This window comes from Pelodiscus sinensis, chromosome 2 (genome assembly GCF_052426305.1).
Source record: "Pelodiscus sinensis isolate ZL-2025 chromosome 2, ASM5242630v1, whole genome shotgun sequence".
NCBI lineage: Eukaryota > Metazoa > Chordata > Testudines > Trionychidae > Pelodiscus > Pelodiscus sinensis.
Genome location: NC_143053.1, coordinates 60,513,570 through 60,537,343, shown reverse-complemented (window position 1 = coordinate 60,537,343; position 23,774 = coordinate 60,513,570). Strand labels below are relative to the sequence as shown.

The following is a 23,774-nucleotide window of genomic DNA, read 5'->3' as shown; positions in this document are numbered from 1 at the left end:
AGAACATTCTAAAAAAAGGAACAAAGTCCTTTAATTGCGTTGGAAGTAACCAGAGACTTGGTTTGAGCTAGCAGTTTAGTTCATCACTGCTACCAGCCTGAACCAAGAACTTGCAATTATTGTAGGTATTTGATTATTTGAACAATTTTAACTCTCACCTCTGTTTCTTTCTTTTATGAATAAACCTTTAGATTTTAGAAACGAAAGGATTGTCAATAGTGTGATTTTCGGGGTAAGATTCTAAGTTATATACTGACCTGGGAAGTGACTGATCCTTTGAGATCATAAGAGCCTTTTATTTGATGAGATTGGTTTTCATAACCACTCATACATATAAGGAGTGGGGATACTGGAACTGGAATGAATGAGGGAACTGCTTGTATGACTTATTGTTAGCCAGTATGGCAAAACAGAGTTCTTTTGTGACTGGTTTGGTGAACCTCGTACATGGAGGAATCCCAATCTATGGGCTGACTGCCCTTTTTCTCGGCAATTTGTACTCTCAGTAGTGTCACACCAGAGCATTCCTTGCTACACCATGTATGATGGCACTCTCAACTTTGAAGGGTCAGAGAACGATCCTTTGTTTTCAGAATAATTTTAGAAAAAGATGGCTTGCTTTGCCAACTTATGGAGTGCCCCTTACTCTCCTGTGAAGCCTTCTCTTTAATCTTAACAGATCTAGCCTTTGTGCCAGTGTTCCCTCTAAGATTTTCCATCTGTGAGTAGAGTGAGTTTTGTCTTGTGCACCAATATTGATGTCATGTGTGCTTGTTCGGATGTGTGCCGCCATGGCACCCACCAGTTACTAACAAAAAAATTGTTTATACTTATAAAAACTGTTATGGAAGAAAGCCCCACTTACTGTGCAGATGCATTAGCTCCTGCCCCATATTCTGCCCTGTAACACAGCTATTCCGCGTTTCCTCCTCCCTGCCCCACTGCTCCCTCCTTCCTTCAGCTGCCCCCAGCCCCTGCAAACATTGAACAGCCTCCTCGAGGCTCTCATGCAAGTAGTGAGTGGAGCCCAGCAACAGCTCCAGCTCCCTTAGATTCCATTACAGCCACTTCCCCACCCTGCAGCTGGGCTCAGGAGTTCAGACAGACTTTAGGCTGGACCCTGGGAACAAGCATCTCAGCAACACTGCGCCTGTATCTCTTCTTAGGCGGCTGGGGCTAGAGCCCAGGGAGAATCCCCACTCAGTCTAATGCAATGGACTGTGCTTCCTGGGGAACATGTGTAAGAGCGCGGGTCTTACACTAGAATATTGACTGCACTGATATGGACCAGTGGGTTTGAACAACCTGCCTCACCTGCAGCCGCCTCCAGATGTAACTGCCACCAGGCGGATTTGAACCTAGAACCTCTGAAGTTTAGTATAGGAACTTCTACCCTCTGAGCTAAAAGCCAGCGAGTTAGCTCCCAGCCCATGCTGTAGAGGTCTCTTGGTCTTATCTGTTGCTGTGGTCTAGGTGCCACTACATGGGACAGTGACGCATACTAGGGGTATGTCTAGACTACATTGTTTTTTTGAAAGAGCTCTTTCGAAAAACGGTGTGTGTGGACACAGAACAGGGATATTTTTTGAAAGAAGAGGCAATCGAAAAAAAAGCACAGGTGCCCTGGTGGCCATTCTGTGAATAGCAATCAGGACTTTCTTTCAAGAGAGTGCTCATGCAGTCTGGATGCTCTTTCAAAAAAGCAGATCGCTTTTTAGATCCTATTTTGAGGTGTGGATGCTCTCTATTGAAAGAAGTTTGCAGTCTACACATACTGTAGGTGTTTGGATTACACAGACACTACAGAATTGCTGCATTCCCCCTCCCTCCATCCCTCAGCTGCTTGGGTCTTTCTGGACTGAAGTCGGGCAAATACACCACCCTGAGCCAGGCCAAAAAAAAAAAAGAAAGAAAGAAAATCCCCGGAGGCAGCAGCCGCCCACCAGCCATGTGGTCCCAATCCCTGGTGGCAGCCACCCCCCTGCCACACAACCACAGCAGCAGCCATCCCCCATCATGGCCTCAGCTCCAGCGGCAGCCAGAGCAGCCACCCCCCAATGCAGTCTCAGCAACAGCCAGAACATCTACCCCCCCAACACGATCTTGACCCCAGCAACAACCACCCCCCAACACAGCCCCCTCCCTGGAGTACTGGGACTGAGGCTGCGTGGCTGCTGGGGCTGGGACCACGGTACTAAAAATAGCACTGAGGTCCCAGTTTGAGCCGCAGGATATCCCATGTGTTGGGACTCGAGCCTGTGCCACAGTGCTATTTTTAGTACTGCGATCCCAGCCCCAGCAGCTGCCATGCAGCCGCAGCCCCAGTTGCTCCCGAGGCTGGGCTGCGTGGCAGGTGGCTGCCCCATGTGCTAGGACTAGAGCCAGGGCTGTGGTGCAATTTTTAGTACTGCGGCCCAGGCACCAGCTCTGGCAGCCACGACACGAGCTGTGTGGTGGCTACCCAGTTGCTCCTGGGGTGGGGCAGCCATCCGCCATGCAGCCCCACCCCTGGGAGCAGCTGGGGCTGTGGCTCCGCTGATGGGATAGGCAGGACTGAAATTCTTGGTGCATGTCCGCACAGGCGCACCCCTACAGGGAATCCTGCTTTGTTCCCGAGGTTAAGTTCAGAGAGGTACTGCTTGCTTGCTGAGATTGATGTACAGCAGCATTTCCCAAACTAGGGTCCGCGGCCCGATACCAGGCCGTGGAAAAAAAATGCCGGGCCTCAGCGTGCCTGGTGGCTGCTGGCCCTTAGGCCGATTAACCCATCTGGTCGAATCGGGCCCCGCGCCCCTGCACCCAGAAGTGCCGGCGAGTTAAGAGCCGGGCCCTGCTCCAGCGCTATGTGGAGCTGGGTGTCTCCCCGGCTCTGCCTGGAGCGGGCCCCGCCCCCACGCGTCCTCTCCGGCCCCGCCCCCAGAGCGTCCCCTCGGCCCCGGATGTCTCTGCCGCGCGTGGCTCCTCCTCGCCGCCTGCCGCCCATGCGCGGCGTTGCACGTGGGCGGGGAGGACGTGACGTCACAGCCCGGGGTTTTGAAACCCGCGCGAGGCACGTGGCGGGGCCTGGCTGGCTTCGGGTTCGGCCAACAGGGCCTGAGCGCAGACCCCGGCCCCGCAACGGGGAAAGAGAAGGTGAGAACCAGCTCGTGCAGCGGCAAGGAAAGGAGGGGGTGGGGAAAGGGGTGGAAGGAGAAGGGGCTTGGGAGGGAAAGGCACCAAGGGACTGGGGTGCGGGAGAGAGAGACAAATGCCAGGGGGCCAAGTGCAGACCATGAGGGAAAGGGCAGGAGGGGAGGTGTCAGTGGGAGGGGGGACAGGGTGATGCTGGGAGAGGAGAGGAGAGGAGAGGAGAGGAGAGGAGAGGAGAGGAGAGGAGAGGAGAGGGGAAGGGCACTGGGGGCTGGAGAGGGAGGTACTGGGAGAAGGCTTGAAAGAAGGGGTGGGCATGAGGAAAGTCAGGATGGAACAAATTGTGTGTGAGGGCAATGGGGCAGGTTGGGGCGAGGTTGGGGGCAGGGAGCTGGCGGGGGAAAATGTGGGCGGGATGGGAGAAGTGGCCGCTGGAAAGAGGGCTGGACGCAGGCAGCGGGGCTAGCCAAGGGAGATTGGGAGGAAAAGCGGGGTAGAACTGGCTGCCAAGGAAGGGGTTGGGGGAAGTGGGGCTGACCAGAGGCGCAGCAAGGGGAGCAGGGGCGAGGAATGAATCAGCCTGCAGGGAATGGGACTGACCCGACCCCATTCCCCTCTCCCCCCCCCCCACCCACAAAGCACGAGTTAGTCTGGCACAGGGATTCTACTGTCGTACCCCCCCCCCCACACACACACACACACAAACCCCTCTAGTAGTTGCGAACTATCTGGCTGGTAGACACACTCATGCAGCCTGAGCACATTTACCAGCCAGGCAGTTTGAAACTACAAACTGATACATCTAGTAATAATACAACTTACCTACTGAGAAAATACCAGACATGTTATATGTCTGGTATTTTCTTCATTTGTTTTTCATGTGTTTATATTTTTGGGCTGCAAAAAGCAGAACTGAAAAAAAAGGGTTCCAATTAAAGTAAAAAGTTTGGGAAACCCTGGTCTAACCAGCTTTCTGTCTGTCGTACAGCCCATTTATCCATTCCATATTCCTTAACTTGCTGGCAAGAATATTGTGGGTGACCATATCAAAAGCTTTGCTAAAGCTGGCACTGGGAGATTTGGGAGGACCAGAAACAACTTATTTGAATATTCATAATTTGATTAATGAATATGCAAATATGAAAATGAACATTACTGGTCCTCCAAAAGTTTGTGAATGGATTTACTGGTCCCCGTGTCAAAAAGTTTGGGAACCCCTGATGTACAGAATAGGTCCCCACCCTACATCTGATTGGAGCTTCATTGCCTTCTCTAGGAAGTGTTTTCTGAGTCTTGACCCTCATGAATTCTGATGGGGAAAAGAGTGGCAGATGTTTGACCTGGCAGAAATGTGAACCTCATCCAGGCAGTTTAGGCAATGTTGATGTTCAGTGTTCACAGACAGAGAGATATAGAAGGAAACAGGTTTTGACCTCTGGGTATAATCCCAGAATTCTCAAGGGGAAAAATGTTAATGCTATGCTATTCTATACTATTAAAACACCTAACAGTATTTGATCCTTACGGGAATGAGGCAATAAAAAGGAACTAAACAAAATTCTGATTTAAACTATGGGGTGTAGTAGGAAAGAACTGGAAAGATTCGACCCTTTATGATCTTGGGGACCACAAGGAGAGCTATTGCACATGTGCAAGCCAATGAACACTGCCTCCAAGAAACTCTGGACACAGATGCATGATGCACATGCATATTCCACATATGAGATATATATACGAATCATCACTCACGGCAGAATCTTGATATCCAAAAACAAATTATTCTTTTTTGGTCTGGTACCTTACTTTTGAATTCTTAGGGGGAATTTCCCCTTTGTATATGAGCACATCAGAAAAAAAGTCATCCTGAATGCACGATCAGATAATCCTCTTCCTTTTAATCCTAGTTGATAGATAGGAGGCTTCAATATCATCCCTTTCCCCAGGCATTGATCTTAGTTCTCTCTTCATTGTCCTACACTGTCTAACAGGCACTAAACCCCAATCGTATTGTACATTCTCTAGGCACTGCCGCATTCAGCTCCCAACCTTCTGATAGGCTGCTGACTCTGTCTTTTTCCTTATTCTTAAATGCCATTCCTGTCCAGTTCTAGGAAAGTGAAGTCAAGCTGGGGCTGACACCTAAAAGGCTGCATAAGAGAGAAGATACTTCTGGGATACTTTCGCTGCACCACCCCTTGACCTCATTGTAGGTCTAAATAAAGAAACAGGATGGGAAAGAGCTACCCCCAAGCTAGCACCCTCAGTACTTCCCCAAATCTGTGGGCAGCTCTTTCCACCCTAAGTCCGAACAGGCTTCAGTTATTCCATTTTAATTCACATCATTATTTCAAGATTGAGACTTAAGACAGATTCCATAATGAACTTTACACATACAAGTCAAAACTATACTTATATGCAAATATTTACTCATTTATAAACCATTCAATTTTAATTACAGCAAAAAAATGACATGCTCTTCTTACACGTGCTATAATGTTCTCCTATATGCATAATGAATCAGGGACAACAAAGGTACTGCAATACAAATACAGACTTTACATAATATGGTTTAAAAATGAACATACAAATGTTATTTCCATCCATTAATATTTTTTGGTAGAGATTTAACTGAAGTACACAAAACATAATCCAAAGCAAACCTATTCAACTTATCTACTATTAAATATTTTTCTTTGTACAATGGAGCCTCAATTCCAAATACAATATTTGGTTGCAACAACTTTTTTGCAGCTATTAGTAAAATGGAAAAGTAACTTGACTAAAATAGTGGCAGCAAAAAAAGGACAAACTGAAAAGTTTTAAAAAATTTATAAACTATGTTACAGTTCACCACAAACATTTAAAAACAAATAGTCACAAAAATATATTAGTGCTGCAATACAGAAGTTGCCATGCTTACCTAGCATACGGATATACAATGCAGTTTGATCAGTGCTGTCATAGGAAATTGCTCCACGTCTCTGTAACAAATAAAGACAAACATCAATTTATTTTATGAATGTTAGTCAGTCTGACTCTTAACTTGCAGCTGTTTTGAAAAGTCATGGCCAACTTCATTCTTTAAATTGACTAATTAAAAACATCAGTTGTTGACTGTGCATCTGTCAACAGAGCATCCTAATTTTGTGCTTGCAGGAGCAGAGAAGTGCCAAGAGAAGGAGGGAACTAGCAATAAAAAGCCAGGAAGGAGAACTGGTAGCACATGGATATTGACAGTGGTCCCCAAACTTTTCACATCACCCCCTCCTCTCCCTTCCACCCCCATCTGCAACTCTGTCCCCACATCTGCTCAGGAGCCATGGTTGGAAACCAAAAGTGGCAGCCAAGGCTGTGGCTGGGTGCAGAGCCAAAGCAGATCTAGAGATGGGAGAGAACAACACAGGGCTCCCTCCCCATCTCCTGTGGGGGCTGGCTTGTGCCCCACTGCACCCCCTGAACCTTTTTCCGGTTAGGAGGTGCACTCATAGTTTGGGAACTGCTGGTCTATGAAGATTGCTCAACTCTCTTCCATTACCCTTCCCTTTCTTCTTCAGACACATGTTCTCCTTCCCCTCTAGTACAACAAAAATAAGGAAAAATTGACAAATGCAAAACTTTGATTAAGTGGAGTTATAGGCTGCAGACACATTGGTAGTAGGGTCCCAACTGCCAAACCCTTTCTCAGTACCCAAGCAGAGTTCAAAAATTAAGAGAAACTGATAAGCATCACTTTTATTGGTTAACCAGTTAAACTCTTACATCCCTATTTTGCAATGGCACAACCAAAGCAGCATGAAACAGTGTCACGCTAAGTCAGGGCTATTCAACTTTGGAAGCTCCGGGGGCCACAATGATACTCACAGCACATGCCGAGGGCCTCAACTTAAGTGTGGTTGCATATATATGTAAATAGCTTCTTTCACACAATGCTCCGGCTCTCCTGGCACCTCCTCCTGGGGGCTAGAAATGCCAACACGCTGTACCCGTCTGTTCCAGCCAGCCTGTCTGCTTGCATCTTTCAATGTTCACCCTGCCTGGGAGACGCCTCGCTGTTGTGGAGCATGTTCCCAGTGGAGACCATGTTCAAAGGATCACACCCATGGGCCACATGTTGAGCCCCACATAAACCCGAACTGCACTGTGGGCTGTAAACAAATGGGCTGCGGGCTGCATGCGGCCCATGGGCCGCACGTTGAGTAGTCCTGCACTAAGTACTGGAGACCAAACCATATGCAATACCTGTCTGCCAGATGCAGACTGATAAAAACAATATGCTGAATTTTTTTCCAAAACTAGGCCACAAACGTTTAAGAAAATTTAGGGCATACTATATGGGGAAAATCGATCTAGTATTATAAGGGACAAGATTACTTCACTTTTTTCTTACACTCAAATGTTAGTTACAAACTAGGGATGTAAGTGACTAGTCAACTATCTGATAAGCAAAAGCTTATTGGATAGTAAAGTAGTTCCTCCACTAGTTGCTCCCCCTCCCCCTTGTGGCCTCTAACCGAGGCAACAAGGAGAGAGCAGGAGCCAGTGCTGGGTGGAGCCGCTTAAAAGCTGGTTCCTCCCAGCACCGTCTCTGCAGGGGGCAGGGACTTAGTGGGGATCAGGTGCGAGGTGGGAATCAACTGATTCAGAGCATCTGGGACTGGGCACAAGTCAGGACTCTACTTTTTAAACGTAGTAAGAGCCTGCCAGCTCTTAATACATTTAAAAATAAGAAGCACAGTGGGGGGTGACCCAGCATGAGCCAAGCCAGCTGATTCCTGGCTCGTGCCAGGTTCCCCCTGTTGTGCTTTAGCACTTTAAATGTACTAAGAGCCTACAGGCTCTTAAAATATTTAAAAATCAGAAGCTCAGCAAGGGGGACCCAGCATGAGCTGGCAACCAGTTGTCCTGGCTCACTCCGGGTCCCCCCCTGCTGTGCTTCAGCCTTTTAAATGTATTAGCAGCCTGCCAGCTCTTAATATATTTAAAAGGCAAAGCTGCAATGGGGTTAGCTGCCGGGACCAGGTGCTAACCCTGCTGCTGCTCCCCTGCTTGTCGACTAATCAACTAGTCGATGGAAAATCCACCAACTAGTTGATTAGTCGATTAAACTATATTTAACATCCCTATTACAAACCAAACTCATTCATAACAATAGAGACTAACCATTTTAGGCAGCAGGCATCTCAAAAGCTAAATGATACTTAGAAATATTTGGTATTATGCAGCTAGAAACAATAAGGAATAGGAAATAAAATGAAGTAATCAACACTTTGCTGTCTCAAAACTTCTAAGGCACAAGTCTCCAACCTTTGTAAGCACTTTTTGAATATAAGTCAATCCAGGATCTATCTCAAACCCAAATATCCTTGCCCTGCCTTCTTCTCTGCCCCTTTCACAAGGCCCACCCTTGCTCACTCTGACATCAGTGTGAGCTTCTTTTGTCTCTTCCACCCTACAGAGCAAACAGGACGCTCCAGAGGAGCAGTTCCAAGGCAAAGGGCAGGAGCAGCACGGTGTGGGAGAAGAGGGAAGAAGAGGGAGGGGCAGCTGAATTGCCAGCACCTGATAGCCTCCCAGCCAAACCAGTCAAGATCACTTTTCAGAGGCTCCAGGATCTACCATTAGATCCCGATCTACTCACTGGTAACCACTTTTTTTTTTAAGGGAAAAGGAGGGCCATCCTAAATATCTTTCCAATTCAAATCCCTTCATCCTTCCCCTTACCTTCAACATCAAATTTACATTTTATAGCTTGCAATGTACAGCACAACTCCTAGCTCCTGCCTACTTCTCTACTCTTTTTACTACTCTCTCTGTCCCTTTCGTATATTTTGCAAATTCTCCTCTCTGGCCCTTTCTTACATTGTGGTCCTATCCTCCTAGTACTGTCATCTCTCACCATTTCTGGTATTTAAGAGTTCTCATGAATTTCTAATTTCTTTGTTCAATAATATGACTTTTTCCTCATCCACAATGCTTATAAAATCCCTTTTCTTTCAGTGGAACTAAAGCTTCAGGCTGCCCCTCTCCCTTTAAGTTTTGCAGATAAGAGTGAGGCTGACTCAAAAATGGATGTCATCATTCACTGGAGTCCCCTGTCCTCAGGAAAATGGTGTCTCCTGATCATATGGGGGCCAGCATAAATCATAAGATTGGAATGAGATGGCAAGCAGCACACCCAAGGCAGCATAGTGCTAGGCAATGGGTTAGAAAACTCGGACACACAGAAAAAGGCATGGGGCTCAGGATATAGACCTGACCTTCACTTATGGCGCTTTATCAGAGGGGGAGGGGGATGCTGGGATAGCAGGAGGCAAGGAAGAGGGAAAACTTGGAACTAGTCCTGCTGGGATCCAGGTAGAAAAGACATTTGCCTCCCACTGCTCCAAAAGCATTGCTGCTGAGTCAAAACAGTAAAAGAAAATATATAGGAGGTTCCCCCCCCCCCCCCCATCTCTGTAGAGAGAGTAAGGTAAGTGGGTCTCCATCTGAACAGCTATGGAGAGTTGTGCATTTAGGGTTGACTTTTTAGCCTGAATTTATCACATATACATTACAGAAGAATGAAGGGGAGTTACAAAGTCAAAAGATATAAAAATAAATCAAATCATGTTTTTTGCCCTTTTATTAACTTATGATTTTGGGGGCCAATCTAAAATTTTCATAGCTTGACTAAAGATTTTTTTCTTCTTTTGAAGGGTCTGACTCACAATTTTTGATCTCTTGCAGTTTCCAGTACTGCTAATCTGTCTTCTTTGGGAAGTGTAAAAAAGGAACAGGATGGCAGCTCCTAATACCCTAGAGAACTGGAGGCAGTAAGACAAGCTTCCTCCAAACTTAGAACTGTGAGGTCTACACCTACACACCCCCACACATGCACAATTAAGGTTCAATTTTGACAGATTACACAAAGTGGAGGTAGGTAGCTCTTCCCCTGTAAGTATAAAAATACCAGAAAGCATGCAACACATTTTAAAACAAATTGTGGTTTTAAGCCACTTGAGATTATTTGGAACATGAACCACAAGTTTTTAATGTTTGGGATCGGCAACACCCTCTCCTCCAAGTCATTCCTTTACACGTACTTCTGCCAGAAAGTTGATGAAATACTAGCCCTCTCCTCAAAAATACTAATTACGTAGACTGAAGACTCTCCAGGAGCAAGATTCCATGCATTAGTTGTGCTATTCTATCAACGCTTTCTCTACATCCCATCCAACATTTGTACATTGCAATCCAATGAGACAACGTCTTCAGGCAGAGTCCTTGTCTTCTTACCTGCCTCAATGTCAACATTGTTGAAACTATGCAAACATAATAAAAGCAATATTTATGGAGACAATATCAGCAGTTCTTACAATGTGCGGTGTATGTGTAAATCTGTACTCAACTACTATAAATAGGAATCTTAAAAAACAAAAATCAAAGGAATAATCTGTAAAGGGGGAAAAATGACCTTGCTTCTAACAAATACAGAAAGACCAAAGGTCTAAGGATACAGTGATGTTTTTCAATTGGATCAAGTATGTTTACTTTTCCCACTTGCATGACTGAACTGTTAGGCTCCAAGGCCACAATTTACATATATATTTACTTAATTTAACTTGCCTTTTTTTCCCAAGTCAAAAACAAAACGTACTCATTGAATTTTCAAGTCATAAAGGTATTTTGCCACAGGTACATTTTATTTTTATTATAGTAATGCCGAGAGACCACCAAATCACAATCACGTGCTGAATGTACTAAATATTGTAAATAATGTCTAAAAGGAAAACATGTCATGCTGCCCTTACATGTAGGATATCTAGCTTAACTTGAATTTTGTTTTTCCTTAGAGGGTGGTACAGACATATTCCCCAATATGTGTTTATACAACATCTAGCACAATGTCGCTCTGATCCTGATTAGACCTTGTTTAGACAATACAAACCCCAATAAGAGAAGGATACTATGCACAACTGAAAGTAATTTCTAAGAAAATAAGTTGTAAACAAGTTAATGTTAAATTTCCTTATATTTGAAATATACAGATTCCAATATTTCATTTCAAGAATTATAGTTAAAAGTTTAAATTTAAATTCAATATAAGGTAACTCTAATTAGAACTTATTTTAGCTATAATTGTAACAGAATTGTACTTTTAGGATTAAGTGACTAGTACTCAGTCATTCATTAACTAAATGAAGACCAACCTGTTTTTTTTCTTGACTAGTTTAATGAAAACTAATATTTTCCTCAATTTTTGCAATTTTTATCATTGGCTTTAAGACTATTTTTCAAAGCAAGTTCAGAGAATTTATTTTTTCTAATTCATCCTGGAGCTCAAAGATTTGAATTTTCATTCTGAAATATTGCCACTTGCTGGATAACATATTCCTAGCCAGCATTAAATTTATTTATGAATCAGCTATATTTGCATTGGAGTATGCTTAGTGCAGGAAAGAGCAATCAGATGAAAGAACAGCCTTGATGCTCATTCATTCACAAATACTATTTGTGCCAGATTAGTTCCTCCACATAATTTACAACAGCCTGCAAGCTACAACAGGTAGCTGCCCCAAGTTTAGGGCCATGATCCACTGATAATGTACTTTAGGACTGCAGTATCATACCAGAGGATCTGGGTCCAAATGTTTAAGACATGGCGTACACTGTTGAAAATATATTGATTTACTTTAGTGTAAAAGAGTACAATACATAATGCAAATTAATTGAGGGGAAGTATTTTTAAAACATTACTCATGCATATCTAATGCACCAGTCACTATAGCATGTATCACCACAAAGTTTACATAACCACATCCACCAAGCCTCATAATGGAATACTCATAACAATGAAACTCAAGGTGGGACAAAACTCTCAAACTCTGTAAATGGTAGAAGGGAAATTTGTAAGAGAAAAGGAGTTACTGAAGTAATAATAGCAAGTTTCTGCTTTTAGATCCAGATTCCAAGGAAAGATGTGCCATAGATTGTTTGATAGCCTTAGGATCTGCTGAACAAGTATCACAATTGGAATTATTTAGGATTTCTGAAACTCTCACAAGTTGGCAATTCAATGAAGACTCTTGGCTAAGATATAAAATGATGCAGAGCAAGAATAACTGCTTTAGATTTGTTTTGCTCCCAGGTTTTGAAGTTTGCTTTTAAAACTGCAAGTATGGGAAAATTAATGTTATGAACCAATTGGAGGATAAAATTTACTACTATCGTGTAAATACAGTAGACAGCAAAACAGAAGAGCAAAAGTGGTTTAGTTCACAGCTTCAGACAAGCCAGTGGGGCAGGAAAAATGTGCAGCTTGCTGCACAATTTCAAAAGGAAATGATCTTGTCTTATCTGCCACTTTTCATCTAAAGAGCATGTCTAGTCTTAAAACCACAGCGTTTAAGTTAAAGCTACTGCTCTGCTGACAGGAGACCTTCTCCTGTCAGTGTAATTAATCCACCTGCCCATGAAGCAGTAGCTATTTCAACAGAAGCTCAATGGGGCGGGCGGGAGGGGGGGAGGGGAAGAGGAGAGGTATAGCTATTTACTCAGGGTGTGGATTTACACACCAATATATTGTTTGAAGTTTAAACCTGGTCTAAAACTTTCCATGTCAGACAGCCTTCACAGTGGGTCATTCCCTGAAAACTGGGGTCAAATCAGATCTTTGCTCTGAAATGGAGTTAGGACCACTACTATTGAAGAACTCCCCAAAACAGTATCTTATATAGTTAATATTTCTTTGTTGTAAAAGTTCAAGAGTGCTATTCAATTCAAACCATTTGCAGCAAATTTAGGGATCTTCTGATGATCTCTGAGTTCTTTTTCAAGCTGCTTAAAAACAAGTGAACACTAGCCAGAAAAAAACCCTGGACATATTACATTCCTATGAGTAAGGAGACATACCATCTGACATGAAGGGTTGTAGGAATGAAAATTCACAGGTAAGACAGAATCCATCCCTCCATATCAGGCAACCTTCAGAGTAGGAGGGAGGGATGGAGAATTCAGTTTGTCCATGTAAGATGCAAACAGAATTTAAAGAGTTACTGCTCCATAACACCCTTTTGTAATTATTCATGAAGAAGTGTATGACCTCCAAGTAGATGCCCAGCAAACACAAAAGGGGTTTTGTCACTCTTCAAGCAAAAAACAACCTCATCCTTGGCAAAGTGTACAATGATGCCTCATCAGAAGGCATTACACTTATACCTTCGGAATCTTGATTAAATGTCCTATAATATTAGGTAGATTTGACAAATTTCCGTATTTTGCCCTATAGACAGATTTACCATAAACGCATCTGACTTCATCAAAAGATTAGAAGAGATGAAGATCATCCTAAAATAAGTTCTGTGCATGAATGAGGATGCACAAAACCAGCACCCGTGGAACTTTTTAATCACAGCAAAGAATCTGGAGTAAAAAAAAGAACGGTTACTTACCTATAACTGTTGTTCTTCGAGATGTGTTACTCATGTCCATTCGAATCAGGTGTGTGCACCGCGTGCACCGCGTCTTCCGGAGCGTTTTCCCTAGCGGTACCCATAGCACCGGCAGGGCGCCCCCTGGAATGGCGCCACTATGGCGGAGCGTAAGTACCCCTGCCAGCGCTCCCTCTCCTCAGGTCCTTCTTGCCGGATGCTCCAACAAAAGGGAGGTAGGGGGGGAATCGAATGGACATGAGCAACACATCTCGAAGAACAACAGTTACAGGTAAGTAACCGTTCTTTTCTTCTTCGAGTGGTTGCTCATGTCCATTCGAATCAGGTGACTTCCAAGCCAACCCCACTTACGAAGGAGGGGTCAGAGCACCCAGAAAGAGAAGTCCATGAAAGTTGAACAACCCAAAATATATTTATTCAAGTAACATAACACAGAGAACTGCTGAATAAAGTGCAATGTGGTACAGAGAAAAAAACCAACACGTTTACAACACAGAGCTGAGAACCGCAGAGCCCAACCCTACATCCTCCCTGGCCTGCTGTGTCAGCACATAGTGCGCCGTAAACGTATGTACTGATGACCACGTGGCCGCCCTGCAGATTTCTGTAATTGGAACCTGAGCCCCAAAAGCTACAGAGGACGCCTGCGCCCTGGTGGAATGTGCTGTAACCCGGGGCGGGACCTTCCCGGCCAGGACATAAGACCCTCTGATACACCCTGCGACCCAATTGGACAACCTCTGGGTCGAGATAGGGAGCCCTTTCATTCTGTCCGCGAAAGCCACGAACAGTTGCGTGGACTTACGAAAGGATTTTGTTCTATCAACATAAAAGGCTAATGCCCGCCTAGCATCTAGGGAGTGGAGTACTGGCTCTCTAGGAGAGGCATGGGGCTTTGGAAAGAAAACTGGGAGGTAAATATCTTGGGACAGATGGAACGGTGACACCACCTTGGGGAGAAAGGCTGGGTGAGGGCGGACCCTCACATTATTGTCCGAGAACACTAGGTAGGGCGGGTTTACAGTTAGCGCCCTCAGCTCGGAAACCCTGCAAGACAATGTAATGGCCACAATGAACACAATCTTCATAGAGAGGTGCTTCAAAGAGCGGCTCAAAGGGGGGGCGACATAAGTCTAGACAACATGAGGTTAAGGTCCCAAGCGGAGAGTGATGCCACATGAACTTTGATAGAAGAGGTAGAGAGCCCACCAGACCTGAGCTCGAAAAAATAGTCCAGAATGGACAGGACAGGTGCACAGGATGGGTGCACTCCCCTTCTGAATGCCCAAGACGAGAACCGCCACCACTTGGCTGCGTAGGACCGCCTGGTGGATGGCTTCCTGCTACCTAAGAGCACCATCTGCACCTCCTGGGAACATTCCCTTTCCGGTTGGGTCAGCCACAGATAAACCAGGTCATCCGGTGGAGAGAGCTGAGATTCAGGTGAACCATGAGCCCCCCGTCCCAGGGTTGGGTGAGGAGATCCCGAACCAGTGGGAGCGTTATAGGCTCGGTGAGCATATCCACCAGGATCGGAAACCAGAACTGCCTGGGCCACCAAGGGGCTATCAGGATGACCGTGGACCTGAAGGTCCTGACCCTGGTCAGAACCCTGGGAATTAGGTGGAACAGAGGGAATGCATAGAGGATGCCCGCCGGCCACGGTACGGCCATGGCATCTCCCCTGGAGAGGTCCCCCAGGCCCAACAGGGAGCAGTAATTCTGGCACTTGATGTTGTGTGCCGAGGCAAACAGATCTAGTAGGGGACAACCCCACCTGTGGAAGACCAGATGAAGGGCAGAATCCTTGAGGGACCATTCGTGGGCTCCGAAGGACCTGCTCAGAGCATTGGCCAGCAAGTTTTTGCACCCTAGCAGGTACTCTGCCTGCAAAACTATATCGTGCACTATGCACAAGTCCCACAGCCACAAAGCCTCGCAGCAGAGGGGAGGCAACTGGGCTCCCCCCTGCCTGCTGAGGTAAAAAACAGCTGCCGTGTTGTCCAGGTGCACCAGGACAGAGCAGTGGGACAACTTTGACATGAAGGCCTCGCAGTCTCTCCTAACCACCCTGAGCTCCCGGACATTTATTTTCAGGGCTCGCTCTGCAGGAGACCACAAGCCCTGGGTCCTGTGATGCTCCAGGTGTGCTCCGCAACCCAGGTCCGAGGCGTCTGTCACCCGTGTGATCGAGGGAGGAGGCACAGTAAACGGAACCCCACTGCACACCACAGCCTCCTGAGTCCATCACTGTAAGGTGGCGATTACCTCTGGAGGCACGGTGAGAACCATGTCCCAGAAACTCCTGGACTGGTAGAATGACTTTGCTAACCAGGCTTGCAGGGGTCTGAGCCTCATTCGAGCATGGCGTACCACATATGTGCATGCCGCCATGTGGCCCAGCAGTCTCGAGCAGACTTGGGCAGTCGTAATGGGGAACCGGGTTAACTCGGAGACCAGCTCCACTATGGCCAGAAATCTGTTTCTGGGGAGGAATGCTCTTGCCACCCTGGCGTCCAAGAAAGCCCCCATGAATTCGAGGCACTGAGAGGGAGTCAACAGTGACTTTTCCTCGTTGAGCATGAGGCCCATTCTTACGAAGAGAGCCCTTGTAAGGGAAACATGAGCCTCCACTTGTTGGTAGGATCGACCACGAATCAGCCAGTTGTCTAGGTACGGAAAGACATGTACCCCTTTTTTGAGAAGGAAAGCCGCTACGACCGACATGCATTTCGTGAAGACCCTGGGTGCTGTCGAGAGACCAAATGGGAGCACCGTAAACTGGAAGTGACAGCGGGATACAATAAAGCGGAGAAACCTCCTGTGACTGGGTCTTACTGCCACATGGAAGTATGCGTCCTTGAGATCGAGAGTTGCGTACCAGTCTCCTAACTGTAATACCGGGATAACAGAAGCCAGGGTTTCCATTCTGAATTTGGATTTTACCACCATCTTGTTGAGATCCCTGAGGTCTAGGATGGGACGAACCCCACCCTTTGGTTTTGGGACAATAAAATACCGGGAATAAAATCCCTTGCCCCTTAAATGTGGAGGAACCCTCTCTACCGCTCCCTTTTGGAGGAGCGTCGACACCTCTTGATGGAGAATGCCTTCGTGAGAGGTGTCCCTGAAAAGGGACGGGGCAGGCGGGTTGGAAGGGGGCGAACCCAGGGAAGGGATAGTATAGCTATCTCTGACTACTCTCAGAACCCAGGCGTCAGAGGTGATTCCTGCCCAGGCGTGGGCAAAACAGGATAACCTGGCCCCAAACAGGGAGCCGGGGGGGGAAACTGGTGCGCAACGCTCTAGAGGACTGTCAAAACGGGTGCTTGGACTGTTGAGAGAGGCCCTGTCCAACCCCACGGGGGTTGTCCCCTCTCAGGCAGTGACAACAACCTCTGGCTGATGACGGGGCCGCAGCCGCCCCCGCACCCCCACTGGGAGCACGAGGACGGCCTCTCCAGTAATCCCCACAGGGAGCCTAGGACTGCGTTTTCCTCTGCTATCTGTCGTGAAGCTGATGTCGCTGAGGAACCGGCGCGTGGATCCCCAAGGACCAGAAAGTAGACCTCGTGTCCTTGAGCGTATGGAGCCTCGAGTCCGTATGCTCTGGGAATAACGCCTTGCCGTCAAAAGGCAGATCCTGAATAGTAGTCTGGACATCAGGAGGTATTCCAGACACCTGCAGCCGGGCACCACGGCACATAACTACACCTGACACTATGGTGAGGGCTGCAGAGTCAACAGCATCCAAGGAAGCCTGAAGAGCTGTACGGGTGATAGTCCTGCCCTCTGTGGTCATAGCTGCAAACTCCTGATGTGCCTCGGCGGGAAGCCTATCCTTAAACTTATCCATCGCCTGCCATGTGTTATAGGCGTATTGGCTCAGCATTGCCTGCTGGTTAGCAATGTGGAGCTGCACTCCACCAGTGGCATACACCTTATGCCCCATCAGATCAAGGTGTTTGGGCTCTCTAGCCTTCGGAGACGCCCCAGCTGCGGAAGTCTCTCCTTCTGAGCTTGGACTACCAGGGACCCTGGGACAGGCTGGGAATATAGGTGCTCGTGCCCCGACTGCGGGACATAATAGCGCCTCTCGACTCCCTTTAAGGTAGGAGTTAAAGAAGCCGGGGTCTGCCACAGGGCGTTAGTGATCTTAGTGACAGTCTTGTTGAGTGGCAAAGCCAAATGGGTCAGCACATCGTTGGACAGGATGTCTATCATGGGATCTGTGTTCTCTACTACTGGTTCCACTGGGACACCCAGGTTGGAAGCCAGAGGCTGGAGCAGATCCTAATGCAACCAAGCATCAATCGTTGGCATCGCCGGTGCAGGATCCGCTAACGCTTTGTCTGGAGACGAGGATGAGGACGACGATGACTCCTGGAGCAGCACCGGATCCAGCATAGGGCCCGATGGAGGGGGCGGCTGGGCAGGCAGCACCGCATACAGAAGCAGGTCCGGCACCGAAGCCTGCGGATCCCTAGTGGCATCAATAGTAGCAGCCCTCTGTGGCGAGGGAGAGGGTCGTGACAGCAGCGCCGATGGAGGTGCCCGGTGCCCGGAGACACTCAACACTGGGGAGGGGAGACAGGCCCTTGCCACTGGTGGTATGCCCACGGCATCCAAAAAGGCCAATGCGGCTGAGGCGGCCAAGACTTCTGCACACGCGAACGGTCACGCTGGTGCCAGGAACGGGATCTATGATGTGACAAAGCTCCCGAGGACTCTGACCTGAAAGAGCCCACATCAGAATCTGAAGAGTAGTCAGACTCAGGCCAGGGTGGTGCCGATGACGAGTGCCCTGCCACCATCGGAGGGGCGAACCTGGCCATAGATTCTAGCTTGCCCACGTGCGTGTGGTGAGGGCGTACTGGTACCAGTGCCGGTGCCGGGAAAACAGGCCCCTGTGCCGCATGCAGCATCGACACAGTGCCTGTGGACTGCGGTGCTGAAATTGGTGCCGGTTGTGGGAGTGGAACTCCCAAGTCACGTTGCCCCAAAAGCAGCGCCCCTATTGTTGCCCCCGTGGACATCATGGCAGGCAGGGCAGAAGGCGCAGGAGCCGTAGTAGTCGCTGTCGAAAAGATCGGCGTTATCGGTGTTGGTGGTACTGGCATGGCACACGGGGCCGATGCCAGGACCTGCAGCGGTGCCGAAGAGCCCAGTGCCTGCGCTTGAATCAGTGTCGAAGAGCCCGGTACCAAAGAGCCTGGTGCCGAAGACTGATGCGGCACCCCGGTCAAGAGGGTCGGTGCCGGTGTCATTGACGGTGCCACAAGGCCTGAGTAATACGGCACCGGGTCAGCCAAGACCGGTTCCGGGAGAGGTCCTAGCACCAACTGGGGTCAAGGCCAGTCGGGCACCACGTGAGGCCTGGCGGCCTGCGTCGAAGCAGGCACCGAGGTAGGAGCAAGTGGTACTGGTCCTACAGGGGACAGTTCCGCTGCATATGTGACCGGTGCCAACTGATCCAACCGGTGCGGAGGAGAAGCTGGTGCCAACATGGCTCCCGGCGTCAAAGACCTCAACCTCACCGCCTCAACCAACGACGGAGGGGAGGTAGTGAGGCTAATCAGGTCCTAAGCCACCTCAAAAGTGTCCGGCGTCGAAAGACGATGCGAGGGTAGCTGACCTGGACTTGATGGTCGTCCAGCTCTTTTACGCCGCACCCGGAGATGCCTGCACCAGGGATTCGTGGCAACGGTGTAGGCCGGAGCTGGGCTTCCGGCTTGGAGACCTACCCCGCGAAGATCTTGACTTCTTCGGCGCCAGGGAGTGAGAGCGGTGCCGAGGCCTCGGTACCGAAGTCCACGCACGGGACGGAGCGTCGCACGTTGACGCCGGCGCACTGTGCACCATGGAATGTCCAGTCAGTGCCGGCTGTAAAGCCGCCTCCATGAGGAGAAGCTTCAAATGAGAGTCCCGCTCCCTCTTCATGCGCGGTTTGAATGACCTGCAGATCTTACAGGCATCTGCTAGGTGACCCTCACCCAAACACTTTAAACAGCTATCCTGAGGGATTCCCTTGGGCATAAATTTAGCGCATACAGCGCAAGCCTTAAAGCCTTGAGGCTCCCCGAAGGGGGAGAAGGAAAAAACAAAGAACTACCAACTATCTAACTAATTTAAACTATTTACAACTATCTACATCACTAAGAGAAACGGGAACCATTAACTACTCTAACAGAGAGACACGCTCCAACGACTGTCATGGGCAGTAAGAAGGAACTGAGGAGGGGGAGCGCCGGCAGGGGTACTTATGCTCCGCCACCACTCCAGGAGGCGCCCTGCTGGCGCTACGGGTACCGCTAGGGAAAACACTCTGGAAGACGCAGTGCACGAGGTGCGCACACCTGATTCAAATGAACATGAGCAACCACTTGAAGAAGAAATGATCTTCTGATGAGATCAAAATGATTGCACCACAAGACAGATGTGTTTTACAGTCCAGAAATTCACCTGATGCAGAAATGAGCGAGGAATGTAAAAAAAAATTATAAGGCTCTTGAAACCAGAGTAGATTGATTTAAAATTACCTTGATTTAAATCACAATATAAATCACCAAGAAAAATCAATGATTTCGATTAAGTTTCCTACTGATTGATACTTCACATAGTTCTTAAACAATGGTACCAATCTGATGACTAAAACATGTTAATTTACAATTCAGTACAGCATTTTACAACATCTAAGCATTTTACTTTGTGTAATTTTTTTTAGATAACTTGATTTTATTAACAATGAGTAGTCCTGCGGCACCTTAAAAGCTAACAAAAATAAATAGGATCATCCCTTTTGGGTGAGACCCACTTCATCATATGAGTTGGAGTGGAAATAACAAAATCCAAGATATATATTAAGATTATATCTGCTTGTATCTGTGCAAGTTTCTGGATTTTACTAATTTAGGAAATAGTTCTCATAGGTAATAAATCAGAGATGTTAAATTGCAGTTAACCAGCTAATCAAGTACTTAATGGAATTTCCATCAATTACTCAGTTAGTTGATAATGGGGGAACTGCAGAACCACATGGGGTTAGCTCCTGGACACCAGACTCTTAATACATTTAAAAGGCAGCGGCGTAGCAGGGGGGACCATGTGCAAACCGGGAAACCTGGCTTGTGCCCGGTCCTGCCTGCTGCACCTCTACTTCCCCTGCTCCTCTGCCAAGACGGTACTGGGGAGAACTGGCTTTTAAGCCAGCTCCCGCTTCCCCCACCCGTGCTGGAGGTGGGTGACCCCTCCCTCTGAGGCATCTGTTATTGGCCACTGTCAGCAGACAGGATACTGGATTAGATGGACCTTTGGTCTGACTCAGTATGACCGTTCTTATGCTGCTACTCTCTGATAGAGGCGGGGGGGAATGGGGAAGGGGAGGGAAAGCAACTAGCTGAGTCACTACTCAACTACCCGATAAGCATATGCTTATTAGGTAGTCAACCGGTCGCTTACATCCCTGGAATAAATGTTATGTACTATTTCCTGTGTCAAGCTGCAGATGCAGCAGCAGTACAGTAGAAATGGTAAGAACTAAATCACACACAACAACACTTATTTTATTAAACTAAATATATAATGCTACATAAATGTTTCACATTTACAATTTCAACAAGTCTCCTGAGTTGCCACCTGATGGGTGTCCTTAAACTTTTTTTAAATTTCAAATGTATTAGCTCTAACAGGTAAGTGCTCAGAACACTAAATGCACAGTGTCCTTAAAACTTCTAAAACTAGCTCTTTTATGTTTCATTCTTGCAAGTCTGTTCCTTTCTATGTTGCCTCCATCCTTTCCTCTATAATGTCTTCTTGTCTTTAAGACAATGTCTTAATTCTTCTGTCATGCTTGGTCCAGGTCCACCACCACATAGTACAGAACATGTTTCTTTGAATGTTACTTTAGTCTGCTGAGAAACAGAAAATGAAAGCCCAGAATTTTAAGAATCAAGAGCTGGTAATTAGGCTGGACAGACTAGCACCAATAATTCATTTTTATGAGACAGTAAGTGTAAGCATAGCATGTTTGTGATGACATTTAATTGTAACTTATTTTAAAATGAGAAATTTAGTATTTTATTGGTTTTTAAAAATCCAAATTAAAAAATATCCCTTTTTTTAATTGTTTGATTTTTATCCACCCTACCTGACACTTTTAGCAGATCTTGTCTGAGAAATTCAGAACCAGGTTGTCAAAGGTGGTATAAGCCCAAAAAAGAAGATACAAACAAAAAAGCATAATCTATATTTCACAGATGCTGAATACAGTAAAAAGCAAGCATATGTAATTTCCTATCCGCACACCTGGGATGAGAGAATTTTTGTTTTTCCATCTTTTTTAAAAAAACTTGGGGTTTTTTTCTATGCTTCTCATAACTTGAGAAACTTTCAGAAAATTTTCTTGAGATTACAGACCAGTTACATCGAAGTGGTCCCACCATTCATTTCTTTCAAGGCAACTGAATTAAGACAATACAAATAAGTTGGCTGTGGAATATATGAAGTTATTATGATTTTGTGCTGCTAGCTGTTGGAAAAATCAAATTAATTTCAAAATCTATTTCAGAAATTTCAGACTATTTTTAAACCTGATCCTCCAATGCCTATTTCTGTGCTGGAAATTAAAGTATATGCTGCATCACCCTCTATTTGTAAAGTAATTTGTAACTAAAGACTTTTCCCTTCCAAATATTTCCATTAATAGATTGTTAGAAAAATAATTTATTACAAAATACTGCAGACTCAATTTTAAGATAAATTAGGCTTTCTAGAAACACAAACCTCAAAGGAATCTGAAATAGACCCTCTCACCCCCTGTGCTGGTCTATCACATTAAGCTTTGCATGACATCTTGAGAAACATACCATGGTATCTAACTTGTGAAAAGCAGAATGTATTTGACTACAAATGATGCCTCATTCTCAACCTATCAAACAGGGTTACTAGGATTCACTATGTCCAGTAGCATAAAGAACATATGAGCTGGGTCTTAAGGGTATTGTCAGCTATCATTTAATCTATAGTTGAATCAATACATTATATTTGATTGTAAAAAAGTAAATTTTTCTTAGTTTATCTTTGGTCTAAGGATTTTTAAAGGGTGTAGTTTTTTACATAACAGATTGCATGCTCTGTGATGGCTAAATCTTCATTAGCCGATCTTTGAGATAAAAAAGTTAAGAGTAATTTTTCTTTTGATTAAGTAATTTTTGTTTTGAAGATGAAGCTGTCAACTTAAGTCAAGCATTTGGAAAATGAGCCAAATGTGTTTCCAGGAAACCCCTGACTTCCACCTGCCTGAGTTACAACCCCCCGCACCTACAACCATTTTTGTAAGTGCGGAAGGGGCCGAAAACCCCCAATTTACGTCCTCAACCCGCATTTACGATGGCGCATGGCCAACCTAGGGAGACTACCACTAATTTTCCCTTTTTAAACTTAATCTATTGTATTCTCTTCCAAAGAATGCCCAACAGAAAATCTAATTTAAATGTTCTTTAGCTTCCATTCCAGTATAAACATGTTGGCTGTGTCTAGACTGGCAGCTGCTTTTGCGGAAAAACTTGCCAGCTGTCTACACTGGACGCTTGAATTTCTGCAAGAACACTGACTTCCTACTGTCTGAAATCAGTGCTTCTTGCGGAAATTCTATGCTGCTCCCGTTCGGGCAAAAGTCTTTTTGCACAAAGCTTTTGCACAAAAGGGCCAGTGTAAACAGCTCAGATTTGTTTTGCACAAAAAAGCCCCGATCGCGAAAACGGCGATCGGGGCTTTTTTGCGGAAAAGCGGGTCTAGATTGGCACGGACGCTTTTCCACAAAAAGTGCTTTTGCGGAAAAGCGTCCGTGCCAATCTAGATGCTCTTTTCCACAAATGCTTTTAACAGAAAACTTTTCCGTTAAAAGCATTTGCGGAAAATCATGCCAGTCTAGACGTAGCCGTTAAGTCCAACTGTGTAACAAATTCATAGCAAAGATCATAAATGTTTAGAGATATACAGCAGCTCTAAAACAGGGTACATTCTATAGCAAAGTGTTCTAATCAAAATCCTGTTATTTTGGTTCTTGTGGATTAAAAAAACCCTCTCAAAGTAGAGAAATTGGAGTTTTCTGTTACATATTATAAACATCAGCTCAGTGAAACCTATACTATTATCATGCTGTAACTGGAAACTAATTGCTAAGGAACACTTCAAGAGAAAATAAGAATTCTGAGT

General features: G+C 46.2%; 1 protein-coding gene across 2 annotated transcripts in view; it reads right to left on the bottom strand.

Moving 5' to 3' along the window:
* The window catches only part of PDE7A (phosphodiesterase 7A), a 90,118-nt gene that overhangs the window by 53,780 nt on the left and 12,564 nt on the right, over positions 1-23,774 (bottom strand). For both annotated transcript variants that reach the window (XM_006127481.5, XM_006127483.5), the window contains exon 2: positions 6,050-6,110. In XM_006127481.5, coding sequence (XP_006127543.2) covers positions 6,050-6,110 — 61 coding nt within the window. The remainder of the gene's footprint in view (positions 1-6,049; positions 6,111-23,774) is intronic.